The 23,929-nt window shown below is 39.2% G+C and overlaps 2 protein-coding genes across 2 annotated transcripts in view; one reads left to right on the top strand and one right to left on the bottom strand.

Annotated features, from left to right (window-relative positions):
- The window catches only part of crfb2 (cytokine receptor family member b2), a 29,808-nt gene extending 6,401 nt beyond the window's left edge, over positions 1-23,407 (top strand). Inside the window, exons 7-15 of the mRNA XM_044217566.1 lie at positions 1,458-1,573; positions 6,999-7,817; positions 10,266-10,578; positions 11,001-11,196; positions 12,992-13,167; positions 13,502-13,662; positions 18,525-18,687; positions 20,917-21,038; positions 22,413-23,407. Of these exons, the coding sequence (XP_044073501.1) occupies positions 1,458-1,573; positions 6,999-7,817; positions 10,266-10,578; positions 11,001-11,196; positions 12,992-13,167; positions 13,502-13,662; positions 18,525-18,687; positions 20,917-21,038; positions 22,413-22,466 (2,120 nt within the window). The 3' untranslated portion in view covers positions 22,467-23,407. The remainder of the gene's footprint in view (positions 1-1,457; positions 1,574-6,998; positions 7,818-10,265; positions 10,579-11,000; positions 11,197-12,991; positions 13,168-13,501; positions 13,663-18,524; positions 18,688-20,916; positions 21,039-22,412) is intronic.
- LOC122886023 lies at positions 3,144-6,312 on the bottom strand. Its single transcript, XM_044217887.1, has 3 exons — positions 4,572-6,312; positions 4,072-4,354; positions 3,144-3,960 (listed from the first exon to the last, which is right to left on the bottom strand). The coding sequence occupies exons 1-3, from the start codon at positions 4,784-4,786 to the stop codon at positions 3,631-3,633; spliced, it is 828 nt and encodes a 275-aa protein (XP_044073822.1). The 5' UTR covers positions 4,787-6,312; the 3' UTR covers positions 3,144-3,630.
- Positions 23,408-23,929: the final 522 nt, after the last annotated feature.

Genomic DNA, 23,929 nt, shown 5'->3' with positions numbered 1-23,929 from the left:
TTGACATTTTGACCTGTCATAGCAGGAAAAGCACAGGTGGAGCTAATAACATTAATGATGGCTCTGGTCTGTTGAAGTGTCCAGGTAAGCCATTAAAGTCAGCTGGCATGCTAAATAGCAGGGCCCTGGAACTGATGCACCTAAATGGAATGCAGCCTTTATAAATGTTATTGATCGCACTTGTGCTTTTTCTGCTTTAATATGTCAAAATGTTTTACACTTTTTTTACAACTAGGGACACAGATTTTGAGATTAAAGTCAAAATATGTTATGAGAAAAAAGTTATAATTTCAAGCCAAAAAGTTACAGTTGAGTTACAAGATAAGTCTTAAAACTTCGAGATATTGCTGTAATTTATGAGAAAAAGTCATAATTTTACAGGAATAAAGCTGTATTTACAGGTAAAAAATTGTATTTAATGAATAGTTGTTTTATTTTGAGAACTAAGTTGTTATTTTACAAGAAAAAATCGTAATATTTCACATATAAATGTATTCATTTGGCAGACGCTTTTGTCTAAAGCGACGTACAAATGAAATGAATGACATTTGTATTTCATTTTTATATGAACAATATCTCATTATGTTGTGATTAGATTACATGTTTTAGCATTTCCTGATGGTCCATATACACTGAGAAATTACTATTTGTCCTTGCAAAAGACTTTGACTGTGACTTTCCTACGGCTCGTATACAGCTCTGATCTGCAGCCCATGTCCCCCTCTCCGTCTCCCTAATAGTGGCCCTAATACTCTGTTGTTTCAGGCTTTGAATTCAACAACGAACCCCGGTTCACCCCCCCCCAAATACATGAAATATGGAAAATTGTCTCTCCCAATATTTGTATTTGACCAATCATCAGAACCCTCGAAAAACTGAAAGAACGCTAATTTGTTCCCCTCATTATTCAGTGTCAAACCAACTCCAGAACGCACTGAATGCATAGCATTTGCTAAACACCTGCTTCATGTTCGGTGTTCATGTCAACCAGTTTCAGTGAACACAACAGCTGTGCGTAGCTCACAAGCACATGTCAAAGTTTTTGATCTGTTCTATATGTGAGTGAATCACTCACATGTCCACACAAGTAAAACACGGTCTGTTTAAATCGGAGCATCACTGATGCACATGTTAAATATAAACCAGTGCGTTTCTGCTCTCGCTGATGAACACGACTGGACCGGACGGGTGTTAGTCAGTGTAACATGCTGGAGGATGCTCAGTTGCCTTGCGGGCTGTCATTTCATTTACCTCTCACTTTTGGAGAGGGCAACAGCCCACAGAAAGTTCGGCATTTTATCTTTTCTCTACTGAATTTCCTGTAATGGAAAATTAAAAATTAAAAAACGCCGTTGCTCTAACATGTGGTAGTTAGTAATGTTGATGATGAAGAAATTTAAGTCTCTCCAGGTTTATGTGTAAATAATATTTCCAATGACCCGCTCTCCTCTCTGCAGACCAGTTGATCTCAGCCGTGTTGTGTTTGTTGGTGATGTCTGGTGTGGTCGTTGTGGCCCTGCTGGTCCGTACCGGTTTCATCTGTCTAATAAAGAGGCCACTGCCAACGGTCCTGGTAAGTAATACTTAGGATGAATTGTAGTGTTGAAAGTAGTAGGTGGTAGCAACGAGCAGTACTAATGGTAGCAGTTCCTGGAAGGTACCCAGGCTGCCCCCTCTAAGTTGATTAGTTAACTCATTTGTGGTTAAAAGCTGTTGAAAAGTATATTTTCCAGGTAAACAAAGTGATTTATTAATCTAATACTGTTAATGTACATTCTATAATCATACAGAGACAAGCCAAGATCAAATCTGGAAAACAGATGAGATTTTAAAATCAAAACTCTATTGTAGTAATTTGAGTATTTCAACATGATCAAGTTTGCCATGTGTTACCATTATTGGTTAATTCTTTTACCATACATTAACTATACTGTTTTATTTGCGGTGTGACAGCAAGCACTTCACACTTAACTTTTTCTGAGTAAAGTAACAGGAAAGAACTGCAGGTGGAAACAAACTTGAGCAAAACACACACACACACACACACACACACACACACTCAAGTGAAGTGTGCCATGGTTGCGGTTGATCTGTGGTGTATTAAGAGACAAAGGCAGGCAGCTGCAGGCAACCTCGCTGTTTCTTCTGCAACAGGATGGTTGATGTACATAGGTTGTCTTCTTGGATAAGGTTGAACTGAGTTTAGACATTAGTTGATCAAAAAATGATAGTTCAGCAAAAATGTCTTCAGTAAATGTGAGTCAAAATAAAAAATGCATGTTATGTTGTTTTCATTTTATTTTTTGGTCCGTGTCCATGGTGAGCCCCATTATGTGTGACAGTGTCTGACTGGGCTATGATTCTGTTTCTGGGTGAACAGAACAGAACAAAAATGTGTTTGATTTGAGATTTTCTGACTCAGAAAACTATCACTGACAGGACAACATGCCACTGTGATATCCCATTTTCATGTCACATTAAGATCGTATCTTGGTCTCTTCCTACCACAGAACTTATTGAACCAATAGCTAGACTCTACCATAGAGCTTACAATATTCATCTAAACATTTCAACAACCTATCTTTCTCAGCCCTGCAAATGTATACATTGACAGCAGGAAACCTGCTTCAACTTTTCTCAAAAGTGTTTGGCTTCAAGCAGTTTATGTATCAAAACTACAAATAGTAGTGGAAACATTTTGATGCATAAAGACATATACTGTATATACAGATACTAAGTATAAATGGTTGAGTTTGTAAATGGTATCACAATGGGTCTGCTTTTTTAAGATGAATTACTGGACGGCTGTGCCACTGAACATGTGAACCTGTAAAAACACATTTCTAAAGTAAGACCATTATTCAGTTGGTAATCATTACAGTTTCTCTCGGTTGCTAAGACACATTTCTAGAAAGCTGCTCTCCTTTTCTCTAAACTGAACACAAAACACAATTTTCAAGCTACATTCACAAAACCTCAGACTCTTCTTGCGAAACCAAACTTTCACCTCAAAACAGTTCAATCTGTGCTCAAAACTGAACTATGTTGTCAAATCGCCCCGAGTCAATCAAAATTAAAAACACTACTGAACAGTCGCTAAACACTACGTAGAAAAATAGAAAACACAATGCTCAGGACATGAAGCTGGAGAAATAAATGTTTATTGTTCACTGTAGGCTAAATGCATGTTGCAAAACAAAAAAAAAACCCTGTGCATTTAGCACAGGGTGTACAAAAAGACAAAACAGAAATCTTGTGCGTTTGCCACTGGTGTACAGTAAGCCCATGTAAAAATAAAGTACACAAATATACAAATAAGTGCATTACTCAGCCACAGCATCATGTCTCCGTACTGGGTCAGGCCTCAGGACTCCATCCACATCACAGGCCACATTTTGTCTGGCCAGGCAACGGGGGGAAAACCCCTGGCATGCCGTATCCAGGCTCGGCATGCCTCCACACCTGTCACCACAGGCAAGTCCCATGGCCTGCAGGAGATTTACCCTGGTGTAAGGTTGGCGTTATATACCTTCCACCGCCACGAGGAGAAGAATTCCTCAATGGGCTTTAGGAAAGGGGAGTCCGGTGGAAGGCAAAGACTGAGAAAACCTTGGTTCATATTGAACCACTCTAACCTGGAGGGCTCTGTGAAAACTCACTGTCCCAAACAACAACATCGATGGGACGCTCATCCTGCTGCCCTGACAGAGCATCTCGCGTGTGATTGAGGAAAATGAGGAGCTGCTGAGTGTTGTGGGGCCCCAGGTTGGCATGATGGTGGACAACCCCATGATTGCTGATGGCAGCACATAATGTGACATTGCCACCACGCTGCCCAGGAACACCAACAATAGCCCGATGGCCAATCACATTACGGCCTCTCCTTCTCCTTTTGGTGAGATTAAACCCAGCTTCATCCATGTAGATGTATTCATGGGGTCCTTCCAGCTGAAAGACCCTCTGTAGGAATAGATATAGTTTTGTAAGTGATACGGAAAAAGTGATTTAGGCCACTACAGTAAATCACTACTTGGAGTAATCAACATTGAATGTGTCCGGATATATGCCAACCTGTACATACTGGAATCTTTGCTCTTTGACTCTGTCTGAGTTGCGATCAAAGGGCACTCTGTATCGCTGTTTCATGCGCAGTCTGTTGCGCTTGAGGACACGATCAGCAGTAGAGAGGCTGACACTGTTGATCCCCTCAAAATTGACATGCTCCTCAATGATCTTCTGCTGAATTTCACTCAGTTTAATGGCATTGTTCTCACGGACCATATCAACAATTAGGGTCTCTTGGTGCGGGGAGAACATACCTGTCCTCCCACCCCCATGTGGCAGTCTTTCAATTCTACAAAAAGAGAACATGAGTTACAAAAAATATACATGAATACTAGGCCTACAAACAGTTAGACCAGCCCTCCATTACAATACTACAGTATATTGGTACAGTGATGTACTGAAACATATTTACTGACAGTATACTGTGGTACAGGATATAGTAGGTCATACAGTAATTGCTGTCAACATTTACATACTGTACTATAATGTCAAAAAAAGGTAATTACCTGTTGTCTTCTCTAAATCTTGGGATTATGGTGGACACAGTGACTCTGCTGATGTTTGGTTGGACCCTTTGTCCAGCCTCCCTCATGCTCATACCACGGACAAGAACATGGTCAGTCCCAGTAGCTCTGAGTTCATCAGATATTACTGTTCCTGGTCTTCGCTGACCACCTCGACCTCCTCTCACACAAACTCTTCCTCTCAGGTTTCTATCCATTATAGGGCCTCACAGACCAGCGCTCTCTGAACTGGCTTACTTCATATGTTCCCTCACATCATTCGCCACAAGTGGGATCAATTTTGAGTTGTTGTGTTCAAGTGGTGACATCTGTGCTTTAATTGTGTTTGACTTTTGTCACCTGTGCTCACCATTATGCAGCACGGGTGCATCACAGTGAAAATGTGTTGGCAAGTTGTGTCTGAACAGGTGAGAAGTGCTGATGGTTTTGCCAAAAGAGTGACTGATTCAATCAGTGGGTTCAGGCAGCTGAGCGTTTGGTTCAGACAGTAGGGTTTAGTGTTTTAGCAATTGAGAAAAACTGTAATAGCTTTTGAAACCTTGTATTCATATCAGTCATTGGGTTTGTTTTATTACAGCGTGCTGGGATATAAGAACTATTACGGGTGTGGGCGGCGGTTACAGTTAACCTTTTATTACTTGTGGTGTTTGTCTCATGTGAGGGGGATTTGAACACGCTTGTTTATGAAATAAGGTGCGGTGTCATGTTCCGTTATTAATTGGCTTCAGTCGACCAGAGTGACAGCGAGATATAGAGGGGGTTTCCCCTCATACAGGACTTCAATCCAATGTGAAATTTGGAGGCTATTGGTTGCTCACCAACAATTTATTTTCCAAAACGCTTTAGCATACCAAGCACTTTGTGGAATCTCACTTCCTTTAAAATGATTCCGCAACGTTTCCAGTGGTGGGAGACATGTTGCTTAATAGCACATAGAAGAAATACAATTTTTGTTAAATGTCACAACTCACACATACATGCAAACAGCTGACACTGGCTGATAAGTTGAGGTCAGGCTTTGATGACAGCTAAGCATCCATCCTGCTGAAGTCATCTTTGAGCAAGACCCGGAATCCCTGCTAGGGTCAGCTGCTGTTCTTGTTGTGATACATGTTGTGAGTTTGGCTTTATATAGCAACTGATCGAGTGTGGAAAGATATACCAACGTTTAATAAAAATGTGTGTCTGAATTGGTAGAAAATTACAAACATTTGTAGGATTGGTTGATTACTTGATTAGTCAATTAATCATCAAGTTAAACAATAGTCATCATTAAATGAGTAATTTATTACAGAAATTAGCCAAACATTTGTAGGTTCCAGCTTTTGTGTATTCGGTCACTACAAACTGAATTGAGACATGAGCAACTGGAAGAAATGATTTGGCTCTGGGAACTTGTAATGGGCATTTGTCTTTATTTTTGTTGCTTTAAATATTACATGACATTTCAACATATTAGGGCTGGGACGATATGCTTATCTCCCCATTCAATACTATCATGACACTTGGGTGCCGATTCGATATGTATTGCGATAATAGTATATTGCGATTCGATATTGCGATTTATTGCAATTTTTGTATGCTTCATGGGGAAAAATTGAATCATACACTTCTAGAGACTGTATATTATGTGTCATATTTCCAAAAACAGTGCACATTACATGACAGTCAGTCAGGAAGCAGCTATATGAGATATATATATATATATATATATATATATATAGAGAGAGAGAGAGAGAGAGAGAGAGAGAGAGAGAGAGAGAGAGATATCTCTCTCTATATATATATATAGATATCTATATAGATAGATATAGATATATAATATATATAGATATATATAGATATATATATATATATATATATATATATATATATATATATATATATATATATATATATAGTGATAGATAGATAGAGATATAGATATATATATATATATCTATCTATATATCACTATATCTATCTATCTATCGTGATATATATGATGGTGTTGTAATGGATTATAGTCAGAGGTGTTTTGATATTCTAAAAATAAGTTTAGTTTCCATAAATTCCATACATATGTCTCAAAATAATGCACGAGCAGCAGTCCTTAAATAAATGAATAAGTTAAGTATAAAATATAAAATAGAGAAAAGAAGGAGCGCGTCATATTTGAGGAGTTGTAACCAGGAAATGTTCAGTCAGTTTATTTGATAAAGGACTTAAACAATGAATCTTTGTCCAGCCGTTGTCTACTGACTGATGGATTCACTGACTAATTGTTTGTTGTTTTCAAAAGGTTTCAGCTGAATGGAGAAAGCAGAGAATACCTGCTTTCTGTTGAATATCTGCTCTTTGGACTGCTGTTGATCTGACTCATTGGTTTTAACATGTTTCTTTTGCTTTATCTCTGTCTTTCTCTCGCAGACATCCATCCGTCACATGGAAGAAGTTCTGGTCGTTGCACACTGCAGCACATCCTTGTCTTCTTTGTTGAATCTTAAAGTATCACCGCCCTCTTCAGGTGAAAAGAGGAGCCACCAAACATTTTCAGATGAGAGTGATGAGGAGAGTGTAACGGAGAGCACGGGTGGGAGCAGAGGAGGAGATTATAAACTGCGAGTGGGCACTAACCTTCTCTCTTCCTCGTCTTCATCATCTTCGTCAGCTCCTTTATCTCCTGAGCCGATACCGCCGCCAAGCTTCTCCTCAAACCAAACATCAGACTTCTTCCATCCCCAGCCTGAACCCCTGATTTCAACAGAGACAAATTTCAGTGCTGGATTGAGTCACGCACTGAGCACACACACAGCCTCACACTCTGATTCTCTACCAGAATCAGACCAGCGTGCTTCAGATCCCTGTCCTCCTGCAGACACAGACACTTTGACTGTAGGAAGAATCGAGCCAAATGAGGAGGAGAAGGAGGTGGTAGGAGAGGGGGACAGCCAGGATGTGAACCTCCTCACATTAACCTTCGGCGGGTATGAGGAGGAGGTGGAAGAGAAACCACATCTTGAAATGGCAGAGGAGTCTTTCTCTGCTTCCTCTGTTTGTGAGGGCAGGATTGGAGTGATTTACAACATCACTCCAATCTTGCCCTCGCAAACTTGGGACAAAAAGGAAGTTGCCATTGAAATGGTTTCCTGCTCAGTCAATGCAGAGGAGGAGGAGGAGGAGGAGGAGGAGGAAGAGCACTCTGGATATATGGGGCGTCCATGTACAGATTTCTCACAGAACTTTTTATAGAAGTCATGGGGTTTTCCAGATGGATGTTACTCAGTTATGTCTTTTTACAATTTCACAATGTGTTAAAACCACATGTGATCATCGTCATCTATTTAACCATAATACATCCAAAAATAAGATTAATGTTAATTCATAAGTCAGAAGAAAAAATCACATTCCTTTAGTAATCCAGCAAATTTAGAAAAAATATACTTTACAACTAACACAAAAATGGCAAAAATGCTTATTACATAGCAATTACAACGACTAATAAATAGAGCCAACGACTTCAGTTTATGTAAACACACACTCACACACCTCAGAGTCCTTGGGATCACTAAAGTTAAACTTTTTTCAGGTTTATAGTCCATGTTATTATTTATCTTTCAGAACTTTTCCCGTTTTAATTTGGACTCCAGCTTCAGGGAGCAGACAGCGTTTGATGACAGGTCTCTGTGTGACACTTGTTTTTGTTTTAATGTCAAACCATTCACTTTTTACTTCTGTACAGTACAGAAAATATCTGTTAATATTTTCCAGTGTTTTGAGTCCTCTAATACCACAACTGTCACTGCTAAATGTGTTATGTTTTCGTCGCTGATTTCTGACAGCAGGACTAGAAGCTCCACAGTGGGGAAATTCTTACTTTTACTCTTGGGTGTCGATTTTGTGAAAGTTGCCCTTAAACGGTGCAGAACAGGCATCTTTAAATAGCAGTTTACAGGTGTTCATTATTCTGATCATCACGTCATGAACATGCACTTCCTCATGAACAGGTGGCATTCATCAAGTTAAAATCGAGCAATGTATGTCTGTTGTGTGCTGTTAAGAATGTTTATGTAAGTAAGAGAGGCTTAGGATAAAAATACAGTAATGTTCTTGCATGAGGCCCGCTGCATCCCTCTCACAATCGAGTCAGAGGAAAAGTCCCTCTTTATACACGTCTGTTCTGTGTATTTGTTATTTGTTATTACAGATAAAAACACACAAGCTGCCCAAACACCACAGCCCATTAGTGTGTGCAGGGATTTCACCCCTGGAATTTTATGGCAAAATCCACCCAAAACACAGTCAGTGGTAATGTGCTTTGCATCCCTGGTTTGCTTTTGTTATTTGATGGTGTTTTTTTTTTTTTTGTTGGCTATAACATGAGAGGTAATTCACACCATTACAATTTTAGCAGTGACTTGGTGTCAGTAACATTTAAGCAGTGAGTGTAGATACAGTACATCTGAAATTTGGGGTATTAGGTCCCCTCTCTGTGACAGTTAAGACATTTTGGGAAACAGTGAAAGTCACTTACTAAAGTAGAAGTAGTCTCTGCAGAGAGAAAGCATTTCATCGAATGTATTGTACTGAAAATCACTGACTGATGATGTTTAACAGTTTGAGCATCTTAAGGTAGCATTTTAACTTCAAACATTCTCTTTCAACATGCACTGAAAACTGAATATGTGAAAATAGCTTAGGAAAAATAGTCTGCAAAAAGGGTCCATGGGTACTGTGTTGTTTTTAAAAATGCATTTTTTTATCTATGTCCTCATAAGAGCTGGAAACACTGAATATATTAAGAGGTTGTAACTAGAGCTGAAACTATAAGCTGCTTAATTAATTACTCGATCAACAGCAAATGAATCATCAACTTTTTTTTATATTTTGATTAATTTTATAATTTTCCAAGCAAAAATACCAACTATTTGCTGGTTGGAGTTTCTCAAGTATGAGGACTTGCTGCTTGCCGTTGTCTTGTTTATGATAGTAAGCTGAATATCTTTGGGTTTTGGACTGTTGGTCAGACAAACGAGACATCTGAAGACGTCACTTTTGGCTCTTTTGTGATGGGCATTTTTCACAGTTTATCGGAAATGATTGGCATGTTAATCAATCATGAAAACAACTGGTGGTTGCAGCCCTAGTTGTAAGTACTGTTTTGTAGATTTCTGTTGCAAACAGAAGCACCTTGAGGTCCTGTATGACAGCATGTCTGGGCTGTTTGACTATCAGCACCATTAAATGTCTGAAACTCCCGTCAAGATGGTTTTCAGCGAGGTGATAGATCCCGTTTTTTATTTTTCCATATTTTGTTAACTTATCATGTTCAATGTACAATCATATTAAAATTGCACTTTTTTGAAGTTACACATTGCATCAGGATAGTAAGGTAATACATGTATTATTGCAAGTTACAGTATGTAGCCAACTTTATTTAAACAATATAATCAAACAACTTTTGTGATATTTTTGTATTCACTGGAAAATCTTGCCATTTATATAACTCTGTGTCAAGCTATTCAAAAGCCAAAAATATGTACATTTCACAACAACAACAATAAAGTTACACATTTTATGTAGTTTTGTCATTTGTATTATTGCAGTGAAAGCACCAAGTCTTACATGTGTACAAATCCTTCAAGCTTACTTTGTACAGAAAGTTACCTAAGCACAGAACACTGAAAGCTCACACAGTTCAATGCAGGATTTGAAGGGCAAAATGCACAGGGAGGGACTTCAGGGGAAATAGAAACTCAGCCTGTACATGATAACAAACTGTTCATTTCCCAACCCCCACGCATATCCCCAGCTCCCTCCCGTCCCTCTCTATATGTTGTGTGCTCTAACCCAAAAACAAGAGCCTTATCATCTGGTGTAAGCCGTTTAACTGCAAGCCATAACGCAGTCCATGGAGGGATGATGGGGTTGTGGATGCTGCTTCTTCTGCATTTACACCTTGGGAATGCTCCCTGGACTGAAGGTGTGGAGGAAAGAGGGGGTTTACATGGTGAATATATGAGATGAATGCATGTTGACCCTGAGCTGTTCGTGTTCTTGTGAACTTTGAGTGGTGTGAAGGGACATTTTGTGTCTGTTTTTAATCAGCTGCCTCTCTTTGTTTTTTCACATTTGGACTGAGATTTGTACATTTATTGTGGCAAGCTGTGTGTAGATGTGTATATGGATGTTGGCAGGAGTAGTAAATGCATAGTAATTCTGTTAAAGAGTTAAGGTTGCAACTCACTTAGCTGCATAGCTATTGTATATGTACAGGAAATGTTTCTGTGATTTGTGCAGACTGTACATTTAGCAATGGGTAGAGATGCAGAGTTATAAAATAATAAGAAAGACCAAACATCAAAAATTCAAATAATCTCAGTGTCCCTTTGAATTTCAAAGTTAATATTCTTATTCTGTCCTCCTCTGCAGTGGTGTGTGTTTCCCTCCCCGCACCTTCCAACGTCTCCATCTCTTCCTTCAACATGGAGCATACACTCAGCTTCCTACCTGGCCCCGAGACCCCCTCCAACACCCACTTCACTGTCGAAATCCTCAAGCAGCTGCACCTCAGGTATTCAGACGGCAGGCACCAGAACGCTTGGATAGAGCGGAAAGAAAAAGAGAGGTGATGTCCAGTCCATTATTTAGGACTCTCTCTTTGCGCTTTACACCTACTGAGCTACCTGAGACCAACATCTGAAACAGATGCACTGATTTTTGGGAAAATTGACAAGATGATTGCCAGAAAACCACATAATGACTCAAAGACTTAAAAATCAAATGGTATCCCCTTAATTATCGCAATGCTATTTGCTCACAGGAACTATAAATATTCTGCCTCTTAAAGCTTGACTTACTGTGGTTTGGCATCACTCCAAAGGCATTTCCTTGGCTTTCATTTCATGTAGGCTGTAGTAGATGATTGACAAGTGCCACCCTGCACCTGATTTGACAAACGGCCCACTCACTGAGATGTTTTCCAAACTCAAATCTCTTGGGGATAACTGAGCTTGTGAAATTTGTGCTTTGTCAAGCTAGAAACATTAACATTATAAGCAATGATTTTGGTGGGGCTAATATTGTAAAATGTAAGCGTTAAGTTGCCCAAGCCAAATTCACAAAAAAAAAAGCATTTGGAAGAGGGTTTGTCTGCGCTTCTTGGATAGTTCATATCGCCCATTCATATCAGCAGCAGTAATTATTTAATTGTTCACAGATCAGGTTGGGAGAATGGATCGAGCCCGTCTGATTCTGGATTTGTGAGGCCGATACAGATATATAAACTCTCTGGTGGATATACATTGCAATGTATGTAAATCTATGGAAGCCTACAGAGGACTACTGTGTATTAAAATGATAATGTAAACCTCGAAAATGAAAATGTAATTCAACAATTATAATTTTCCACATATGTGCGTTATTTGAGAAATAAATTAAATGAAAATGCAATAATCCAATTTGCAGTAAAATGAAAATGGAAAACCTGTAAACACCAACACTCCCCGGTGCTCTGAGTCCACTAAATTTAATGGTAATCCATCAAACAGTTGTTGAGATATTTCACTGCATAAGTGAAAACTTTGACCTGTTGGTGGTGCTGGATAAAAATCAGGGGATCATCAAAGTCAGTATGATTAACCCTCTGGGGACTTATCCATACAATGATTGTTGAGAAATTTCAGTCTGGACCAAAGTGGTGGACCTACATTGCCAGGGATTCCATGATGATGATGCTCACCTCCTGTCCCCGCCTGCTTTAGAGTAAATACATCGTCCCCCACCTGCATCGTTTGTGTTTGGTCTTGCAGCATTGGGAACAAAACACAATCCCACGTATAAACAAATCCTGCCTCTGTTGCTAACACTGGCCCCTAGACCCTAATCCAACAAATCTTAAAGGTCCAGTGTGGAATATTTAGGAGCGTAATTTATCGTTTATGCAGTTGCAGTGAGCTGAGATACTGCTTTCTGCCAGATGTTTCAAAGTCAAACACTCTGCATGTACAGTAATCTTAGTAAATCCTCAAAAATGTATGCAGCCATATTTGTGCGTTGGATAACTCTCCACCAACTGCTATTTGTTTAGCTTCTGCCTTGCTCTGCATGTCTTCTGTTTCATTTTTGTTTCTGAGACACTTCTAAACCCTGTGAGTAAGCACTTTCCTTTTTGAGTAACTATGTACTTGAAGCAATGTCATAACAAGTTTGAGTTTCTTGTATCAGGATGACGAACGCAGCCCAGTTAGTTGCCTTTTTATTCAGCTGTGAATGTGATCTGTGGTAACATGTTAATCATCATGTTGACCTTCAGCTGCAGTGGTGAAAGTTAGTTTTTTAGGATGACACATTATTCTTACCAGTTGTCTTGGGTTATCATCAGTCTTTCTCTCATTTCCTCTGTATTTTCTTTCACTTTTGAGGAAGAACTTGTGGAGATCAGTGGCTGGTTGTTCGGAGCTGACTGCCGGACAGACATGTAACCTAACCAGAGCATTCAAGGACCCGTTGAATCAATACCGAGCCCGTGTCCAGGCCTTCACACCCATCCAGAAATCCAACTGGACTGTGTCTGGGCGGTTCCAGCCTCTGTCAGACAGTAAGACACCACCAACATATTTATATATGGACAATTTAAAATGGCACACATTTCTCAGAGAGGCAGAAATGATCTCATTGGTTGAGCACAAGGTAGATGATGGCAAACTTCAGTGGTAAAAATATAATTGATCCACATGGAATATGCAGTGTACTTAGTAAACATTAGTTTTCTATTTCAACCTTGGATGTTGGAAATGGAGTGAACATGGAAGTGTTGCCCAACATCTCCTCAATGGCAGCCATCTTTGCTTCAGTTTTTTAAAATTCTGATTATTTGATCTGCAATGAATCTCTTCCCTGTAAACTGAAAGTGGGCTCATTTCTCCCTGTAGCTGTGTTGGGACCTCCTGATGTGTCTGTGTCCGGCTGTGGGAACTGTTTGCTCCTGCAGCTCAGAGTTCCTACAACAAGGGGGCTCCAGCAGCACCAGCAGCTGAAGGACCTCTACAGACAACTCGTCCTCCATGTGCAAAGGACTAGGGACGGTGCAAGGGTTTGTGTCAGGCTTAAAGCTGCACTAGTCAGTATTTCTATATTCATAATGGATCAAATAACTGTGTAATGTGAACAGGGTAAATCCCTTTAACACCCAGATAATTCTCATCCAACTCTCCTGTCAGCTCTACAGAGCCTTTTAGTCTATTTTGGCATCATTGTTTGGTTTTCCAGCCAGCAAACTTTGCTTTCATCAATCGCCTTTCCTGCAGCACGGAACTGTTGCATATCGTGTGATGAATTATTTTAAGATGGATTTTGAGTACCAAAAGATTCCTTAGTCAATTAGTCAATCGCCAGAAATTGATTCTGATTGTTGTGAAATTGTAATGAGATTTAGTTATAATTATAGACTAGATTAATGATTGGTCAAACAAAAGAAATCAATTAAAGCTGCACTAATCAATATTTTTATATGAACAATGGGTCAGTTGACTGTGTAAACTGAAAGGTGTCACTTGTAATGACAAACCCACAGAAAATTATAAACCAACTCAGTTCAGCTCAGAGTGTTTTAGCATCTTTCGGCTCATTGTTTTGGTTTTTACGGCCAACAACTTAACAGTTTTTGATAAGTCTCAGTGCTCTCATCAACCTCGTTTCCAGCAGCAGCAGGCAGCTGTTTAGAGAGAAAAAGCTCTAAAAACCCACTTTACACTACCTGCCCAGCATCAAACCGCAGACAGACACAGTTAGCAACTAGCTGGGGAACAGACAGGAGCATTTAACAGCTAATGAGCATTTCTCATGTGTCTACTCAAAGATACTTTGTTCTTGAAGGCTGTATAGTAGAAGCTTTGCAACAGAAAATTCCAGCATCTCAACCAGCTGGCTCTCTCTGTGTAGCTTTAATTCAGGAGGCATTCTAAAACAACACTGCCCTTAAAGCTTAAAGATTCTGGCAAATCCCCATAATGTAAATAAACAGACTTTAGACTAAAAGGCAGAGAGGTGTAGATAGCATTAAGATCCATTGTCTTTAATCAAATAATCAAACCTTTGGCTCAGTCGGTGGTGGTTAGCACAGTCAAACTGTACACAGGGAGGCAGGGGCCCAGCAGCTCATTTTTGCCCCAAGGCCCTCTAGCAGCTTTAGAACAAATTTTTGTTTTAATCCTGTTCAGGTTCATTAAATGCTGGTTTGGACTTGGTCTGGGTTAATAAAGAATCCTAATATTCTAATATTGTTTTAGAATGTGGGTCCAAATAAAACTTAAATGCAACCATAGCTGTAATCATTACTCCTATATTTTGTAGTCTAATTAAGATATAGGTACTGTGTATGTGCTGTGAGATGAGATTAAGATGACAAAATGTGATAGAAACATTTTTTATCCCTGTACCATTTATCATCCCAACATGGTTCACCTCATAAGATAACAGTGACTTTCTGCAAGTTTGCGTGTTTCTTTCTGAGCGTTTTATTTCAGGTTGCATATATATAGATGATACGAAACTCGAAGCAGTATGAAATACCGAGAAATCAAAACAGCAAACCCACCAGCCAGCTCGCCTTTGTCTCTTGAAAGACTTATGAAAGGCTGATCAGAATGTTGGGCAAAACACGTGTAGACTTAGAGAGACGACAGGTTCTCTCAGATGGCTGATGTTTTTCAAAGTGTGTGGTTTTACCCACGTCTTCCTCTCACTGGTTCGTGGAAACGCTCGACCTGATGAGAAGAACAAAAAGGAATTCATCCTCACATCTGTCATTTCAATCTTCTCGCCCCACATTTCTGCCAGTTGCAGTATACAAATGTGATTGGAGGTGATCAGACCAGACAATAGAGGCTAAACCATTACTGGAGAAAACGAGACACACAAACTGTCTGAATATACTTCCTGTTCCCCTTAAGCTTCAAAACATGAAAAACAAATCTCCACTAGTAAAGCAGTTTTAAGTGTGACATTCAGGAGACATGGGGAGCCTTTTATTTTCTTTAGCAAGCATGTGTATTACTAAAATAAACTAAAATCAGTGGAGATAGAATAACTTACTACTACTTTTTACACATCAGTAATTCAGCCTGTATCTTGCTGTTTTGCATTTCCTGTTCTTCACACCTGGTGTGTGTCAGCTCTTTCTTGGGGAAAAATGCAGTACTTTGACACAGGAAGTGATGCGCATCACTTTTACTGCAGTAACTGCTACAATTTCTTTGGAATTACTAGTTACGACGTGTAGTGACAGCTGAACAAAGAAAGAAGAGTGCCACCTACAGAAACACTACTGTACTTCTACTCCACAACAATTCATAGGGAAATATTCAACTTTTTACTCCACTACATTTATTTAACAGCTATAGTTACTAGTTACTTTACCGATTAAGATTTTACATACATTTTATTTACATTTGATGATGCCATGAATTTTACATTTAACACATAAAGTAGTTAAATTACCTCCACCTCAACCAACTAAAACATGCCACTTACATATTAATACATCAGCAATACTATATATAATATAGAATATTCAGGGCTGTAGCCAAGATTTTAGAAATACAGTGGTTTGGATTTTAGCTACAGTTAAAATCTGTCAATTTTTCAACATGATGTTCTAAATGCTGTTTCAAGGCCTAAAATTCAATCACTAAGTCAAAATTGTCCCAATTTGGGTCAACAAAGCACCAACACAATACTGGGCTTTTCCCAGTACCCATGGGTAGAAACCGGTCACAGTCTGCCTGTCTGTCCCTCCTCTCCTTCTCCAGCCACATTCCCTATTCCCCAGGCCCCTTCATTGCCATTTTTTATCCATCCACCAGATGCCGTCTGACTTTCCCTCCTTTCACTATCGCCTGGCCTTCCCCACCCACCTCCTCACCTGCATCTCATTCCCTCATCAGCCTCTCAGTACATATACCGGTCCACCGCCTTTGTTCCTTCGTCAGTTCATCCTAGTTGTTATGTTTCTGTCTTGCCTTGTGTTTTTGCGTTCGAGTTTCTGTCACCCCAACCCGGACCTTAACCTGAACCTGCCTACCTGTACCTGCACCTGCCTCTAAGCTATTTTTGGTCATTAAGCCACTGACGTCATCCTGCTGTCTCAACTGTCTGCATTTGGGTCCTTCCCCTGTTGCCATTCTCCGTTTTAAAACTTGCCAAAATGTATTAGTTGTACAAAACGATGTGCATATAACGTTCAAAACTGCAAAGTATTCACATATTATTTACAAATAGTGACATGTAAATTTAAAAAGAGCCAGAGCAGATTATAAAAGTTCACAACCTTACCTTAGTTTAGGTAAAAATAACAAAATAACACAACAACCCATTGTCTTGGGTGGGTTTCTACTTATGGCAACGTTAACCCAGTATTGTGTTGGTTCTATATTGAACCAAATTGGCCTAGGATGATTTGGAGTGGTCAGATTTAAATATACAAAATCTAAAATTACTGGAATTATCCTATAAAATATCCCCTGTGTGTAAGTTTTTAATTGTAGAATGTAAAGTTCCCCCAGGTTGCTAAAAAAACACAAAATTCTCTGCAAAAATGAAGGACATAACCTCAGTGTAATAATAGTTTAACACTTCCACCACTGGTTAATTGTTAGTCCTTGTGATTAAGAGATTTAAAAGTGGCAATGTCTTTCATTAATTTCAACCATTCAGCAAAATCTGGTTCTATCGGAATCTTCCGATGCTGAAGAACAAGCACCAGTAAAGCCTCCCAGTGTAAGCCTGTATTTTGTTTACGCACACGGCTGGGGAGACTGGCAGTGTTTAATGCAACCACTGCGTACAGTAGTTTAAGCCATGATATAGAGTCATTACCAAAGCCAAAACTTCTCATAGTCGGAAATAAATATTCCCATTCCACCCAATCAAAAGCCTTCTCGGCATCTAAGGATGTCACAAGCTCAGGAACATTCGGCCGACTGTGAGTGTAGATAATATCAAAAAGCCTACGAATATTAAAGCAGGAATGCCTGCCTCTGATAAAGCCGGTTTGGTCAGGCAGTACCAGATCAGGAAGAACAGGAAGGACTTATTAATTTTTTTTCCCTCTCATGTCCATATGGAGCAGTAAAATGACTAACTAAAGTATTGAGTTAATTGCATTTTCAGTTTTGTGTGTCACCACTAAATAACTGCAGGTGTGAACTGATTTAATTGGGGGGTTGAAAAAGATTGAGAACTCTTTTTACTGTCTTGACTGGGGAGTCTTTTGTTATAGTATTTTTTATAGTATTTCCTTTGTCTTGAATGAAGAACACAACACCTTTTGGAGGATGCATTTGCTGTTTTACAAGTAGAAACACAGTTGTTTGTGTCACCTATTCTCAGAAACAAGCTTTCTGCATCAAATCAATGGGAAAAAAACTGTAAGATGGGAATTTGTTCACCACCTACAGAAATCTAATCAAACTTTATTACCTCTACATCCTGGGTGGCTGTGGCTCAGGAGGTGGAGCGGGTCGTCAACTGGTCCACATGTCGAAGTGTCCTTGGGCAAGACACTGAACATCAAATAGCTCCTGATGGTCAGGCCAGCACCTTACATGATAGCTCGCTGCCATCAGTGTGTGTGTGTGTGTGTGTGTGAATGGGTGAATGAGAGGCACAATTGTAAAGTGCTTTGTATTAAAGCGATATATATATATATATATATATATATATATATATATATATATATATATATATATATATATATATATATTTTACCATTTATACCCTGCTTCATGACAATACAAAAAAATCTACCTCGTTTTTAAATAAATCATTTCTCTTTACTTCAATTCAGTCATATACTGTGGGTCACATGTAGTAGGTCTTTCCCTGGAAAAATGACACACAAAGTGAGTTTTCCATTTTTATGCCATTTATCACCTGGTTTGTCTGTCTGTGTTGCAGTTCAGACTGACTCTGCCTTACAAAGAGGAGAACGTGATCACGTACCTGCAGCCAGGTGTGGAGTACTGTGTGACCGTCTCTGTGACATCACTCTTCAACTCCAACTCTGTCGCCAGTAAACCTTACTGTGCCTTCACCAGCCCTCCTCAGGCCAGAAGCTCACGTACGTCACTGTTGTTTTACTGTAAGACTCAGCATCCCCAAATAAAATAGACAAACAATGGTAATCCATCATATGAAATCTTAGTTCTTCCTCTGTGCAATCAACTTGAATCTGTTTATTTTGGGGATGAGGCAAAGCCATCAAGACTTTTCTCTGTTCACCATCTGTCCACCAGCTTTCCTCAACTGAAGACCTTTTAATACAGTCCATGCACCTTATTACGAAAATGTGACGGCAGTTTTACATGTCGGGCTCATGTCTGAATAAGTATGGCACGTTATCGCTACCACTAAGAAATTTGCTCACTGTCTTGTTTTAACAAGATATTTTCGTGTTGTAAGACATATTTTCTTATTGCATACCCAACTATTCAGTTTTAAAAAGAAAATTCTCTTGTCATAGCAGTATACAAAGTTGTGGTTTTATAACAAAAAAAAATCTTCTTTTGTTTGATTGTGTTTAAAGAGTTTCGTGATAAACATAATTGGGCAAAAAAAATAAAAGATGTCTAACAAGAAAACTAGTAATGTGAATATGTCTCATTAGAACACAAAAAAATATCTTCTTATAACAAGAAAATGTTCTGCTAACATAACATGATACTAACCAAATATTTGTCTTTCATTGTGGGAACAATACACTGCTGTAGAATAAGCGCCTGTAAAAGTCACAAAGGCAGTGTAATTAGGTTGGACCTAGTGGTATTTCTGTAACAAATCTAACAGGGAAGTGTGAATTAAAGGTGGTCACATTAATGTAAAGGTGCTGTATTCACTGTCTTGTTCCGTCTTCTAAGAACACTGTCGTAAATGTGTCATTTAGTAATCATCTCAAAGAAAATGTACAAAAAAATAAAAATGAGTTTAAGATACAAAAATCTAATAGTTAATGAAATTTATGAGAAAATGTATTAGAGGATGTGGATAATTAGACTACTGAGACAATAGATTGATACTTTTTCAAAAAAGCTGATCCCAATGAAAGAGACCTGATATGTAATTTATTCTAATTCATTTGAATGCAAACCATGTAGCCTAATCCTGAACTAGGTGGGTTTCTAACTTGGTTTCATTCATTTGTGGGGTCTCCATTGGCTCATTTGAGTAACAAGTTAACAGGTGACTTCAGATGTGTTGTTGTTGCAACATTACTGTAAGGCAGCTGCATTTTTAAGTCAGCAATGATTTTTCCATCTGCGGGGTCAAAATGCTTCCATAAATTATTTCTGAGGTTTAGTGTCATGGCTGACTAGTTTCCAAGGCTGTTAACAAAGAGAGGAGCGGTACCCTAGTTTAATAACGGGGCACACTATAGATAAGAGTTTGAACCCCATTAGAAAGTTTAATTTCGAATAAAAAACAAAGGCTTATGTTGAGTTCCAAAAATCCAGTCTTTTAAAGGCAATAGAGACCTTTGGTTTCACTTATGTTGGCTGATTAGACCTCTTCTCAGGTCTGTGTGGGTGTGTATAAACTGTGCTTGACTGACACATTCCTCACTCTCCTGTTGGCTTTGTTACACCTTAGGGCGAGACAACTTACACGTTTACTATTTTTAATAGTACATGGACTTTAGTGACATGGACATAGGCCTATTCCCCAGCATAGCTTGCCTACCTTCATTCTGAGCAGAGCTCTAATCAGTTATAGAGTGAAAACACCTGTGGCGGTGCAGGGCCTTTAACAGATAGATGAAGCCAGTAATATTACGTATCCGGTGTCTGAAAAGGGCTTAATACTGAAAACTGTAACAGTTCCTCTCAGTGATGTTAATGTGTAATTTTACAGTTTAACACTGAAGCTTGACCACAACACCTGCCAGATTCAATTCAATTCAGTTTTATTTATATAGCACCAATTCATAACAGAAGTTATCTCATTGCACTTTTCCTATAGAGCAGGTCTAGACCGAACTCTTTATAATATTATTTACAGAGACCCAACAAATCCCACCATGAGCAAGCACTTGTTAACAGTGGCAAGGAAAAACTTCCTTTAAGAGGCTGAAACCTTGGACAGAACCAGACTCAATGGTGGGCGGCCATCCGCCGCTGCCATGTTAGGTTTTGAGAGAGAGAGAGAGAGAGAGAGAGAGAGAGAGAGAGAGAGAGAGAGGTTTGCCAGATGTCACTGTGTCCACACGTAATGAGATTTCTAATATACTGAGAAGTGTATATTCCAAACAGCAAAAGCTTGGGAATCTGATATATGTTGCTGTCCTGTTTCACAGTGTATGTGGTCTTCGGCTTGCTGGCTGCGTTCTGTGCACTGGGGTTTCTCCTCATTGGATTGGTTGTCTACAGCGGCCAGATGAGCTTGGAATTGCTAAAACGGCGCCTACCCAGAACTCTGGTAATAGATCCAACTGTGTGTTGAACAATCAATTGTTCATCTTCGCCTTAAATTTTGCACACAAAATACTTCATGTGCACACAGAGTGAACGTGCCTCCGTTGTCCAGATGCCAATCAATTTGATCACTTTGATTAGTTTCTGAAATAACTGAGCTAATTACGATCACACTTTGATTATTAGAAACCAGATAAAGCTTAAACTATTGATGAAGTGATTAGTAGATTAATCAATTAGTCAATCAACAGAATATTAATCTGTAACAATTTTAATGATCAGTTTTTTAAGTCATTGATTATGTAACAAGACTAAGAGTCTACAGCCATGCTAGTGGCTCTGTGAGGCACAGTGGTGCTTTGAGCTCAATGCTAATGTCAGCATGCTAACATGCTCACAATAACAGTGCTAACATATTGATGTTTAGCATCTTGGTTTAGCATGCTAGCATGCAAATTCTTTGCAAATTAGCAGTAAACACAAAGTCCAGCTGAGTCTGACGGGAATGGCATTAGTTCTGCAGGTGTTTGGTCATAAACCAAAGTGTTGGACACACTAACATGTTGACCTGATGATGATGGCGCTAGATGACAAGTCAGACGATCACTAAAGTTATTACAATTCATCCTGAGGGGGGCGTGAATGTGTGTAGCTAATTTCAAGGTAATCCATCCAACAGTTGTTAAGACAGTTCACTAAAAACCAGAAATGTCAACCAGCTGGTGGAGCTAGAGGTAAAGTCAGAGGATCACCAAAGTCTTCCTGCTGTCAAATGCACTATTTCCTCCCGTTTGAGTAACGTTTGCTAAAATCTACAGTAGCCAGCTGTTATAGGAAATTGTGTGGGTTTTTTAATTAAACTATATATTTGTGAGGTGCTTTTAAAGATGTATGGCTTCAGTAGGAACCAGTGGGCCTGGGGTTCAGAGCCACAGACAGGATAGGGAAGTCAGAAAGTATTGAGAGACGGACTGACACATTGTTGGTTTTGGTCTTTCATGGGATTAGTTGACAATAAGAAAAATCTAAAATAACACCATTTCTTTGACTCTTTAAACACACGGTTTTATATGGAAACATCTTACTCCCTGTACTGTTTGTTCTCATTAGCTCACCAAGTATTCAGGTACAGTTTGATGTCAAACAGGATAAATGTATAAAAGTATACTGTCATGGCAGGATCTCCATCCAGATTTCCAAGTTACTCTTCATCACTTCTTTTGTATGTGCAAATAAACACATATAAACAGACCATTCTTACTCGTGGTAAGGAACATTTTGATAACTGGTTGATTAATTGCAGTTATCAAAGGTGCAGGTAACCAACCCTAAGAGTATTATCAGCAACTGTCTCTGTAACTGTCTCTCTTATCTCCAGTCATACTTCCTCATCCAAGGCCAGAATGGTGGAAGTGGGCCCCCTGGACCCTGAGGACTCTGCTGGCTGCCTGTTCAGCCACTGAAGAGCAGCTCTGAGGGGGGAGACAAAGACTGTGGACTGGCAGTGAATCAAATGTTTAAAGCTGAAGTGCTGGGGAAGGGCAGGACTGAGGCTAGAGACCAGAAGAGCTTGTTTTAGGTGGAGTTGATTTGGCTGGCTGGTTTTGAGAAGATGCAGACGTTGGGGGTAAAGTGTATGGTTTAGTATCAGAGTGAGATGTTTTTGTAAATTGTTATAATCCTGTTTTTATGCCAATATTTCTACTTTCCTCTGACTCCTCTGACTTTCATAATTACTTTGAGATGGGTGAAGTTACTGTCTGTCAGAGAACTTGTATAGAGAATAAGTGGATCAAATAAGGAGGAACTGAAATTGAAAATAAACTCTGGAAATAACCGATGCATGAAACTCGACCTGAGTGAGCAGCCGAGTCATAGAGGAATAAGCATAAAAATCCAGCATAGTTCATGCATTAGTCTGAGCATTATTATTGTATGCACTTACAGTATGTGTGTTTTTAGTGTAAAGTATCATCTTTACTTCTTTAAATGCTGCTGTCCATTGTTATCCTCTGCCAAAGTGATGCTTTTCTATGATTCTTTATTTTGTTACTGCTCCTACTGATCAGCTGTTTATTGACCAAATGTTTTGGCTATCTTGCCCTAATCAGGGTGCTGATGTCTTGGTTAAGGTGCTCCACCACCCTGATGAGCACAAGATATCAGAAACATCTGCTGAGTAAAGCGTGGTGTGCTGGAGAAGACTTGTGTGACTTGTTTAACTAATGAACTAGCATTGATGCTAACACTGGTCTGCATCCCTGTGTGTGTGCGTTCTCACAGTTAGAAACCGGAAAGCTTTTCATCAACCATTACTGTAATTACAGTTCTTTCATAATCATTTCCCCAATAAAGAAAACCTATATCAATAAACTGCTCTTGGTATGCATAATTCATCTCTTATTAATGTCTACGTTGGATCTACCTGTTTAAAGTCAGCATGTCTTTCATTTGCTGATGTTGAAGAGGTCACTTATGCCTTGTTATTGTTAATTCAACCATGACAAACAAAACTCCCTTTCCTTTCCTTTCCTGGGCTCTGTCAAAAAACAACATATTGTAGTCAGTTGGTACAAATTGCTGCTTCTGCGATATAAATTAACTCTAAAGAATGTTAATGCTGCTCTTCTTGGTTGCTTGTGATATTAAACGGCTGCTCTAGGACTCACAGGATACACACAAAAAGAATGGTCAAAATGCCGAAACTCATTTTTATGTAATTTTATGTAAATGACTCTTTCATAACAGGCCTTTTTCACAGCAGACACTTTGACTTGTCATAGCAGAAAAACACAGGTGTCACTAATAACATTCAAGTGTCCCGGTGAGTCGAGACCGTGAGCCAGGATCAACGGTTCTGGACCCGACTCGACTGAGTGCTGCAGGCCGAAGAGA

The sequence above is a fragment of the Siniperca chuatsi genome, linkage group LG12, assembly GCF_020085105.1.
Source record: "Siniperca chuatsi isolate FFG_IHB_CAS linkage group LG12, ASM2008510v1, whole genome shotgun sequence".
NCBI lineage: Eukaryota > Metazoa > Chordata > Actinopteri > Centrarchiformes > Sinipercidae > Siniperca > Siniperca chuatsi.
The sequence above is the reverse complement of the archived record's forward strand: the minus strand, read 5'-3'. Positions and strand labels throughout refer to the sequence as shown.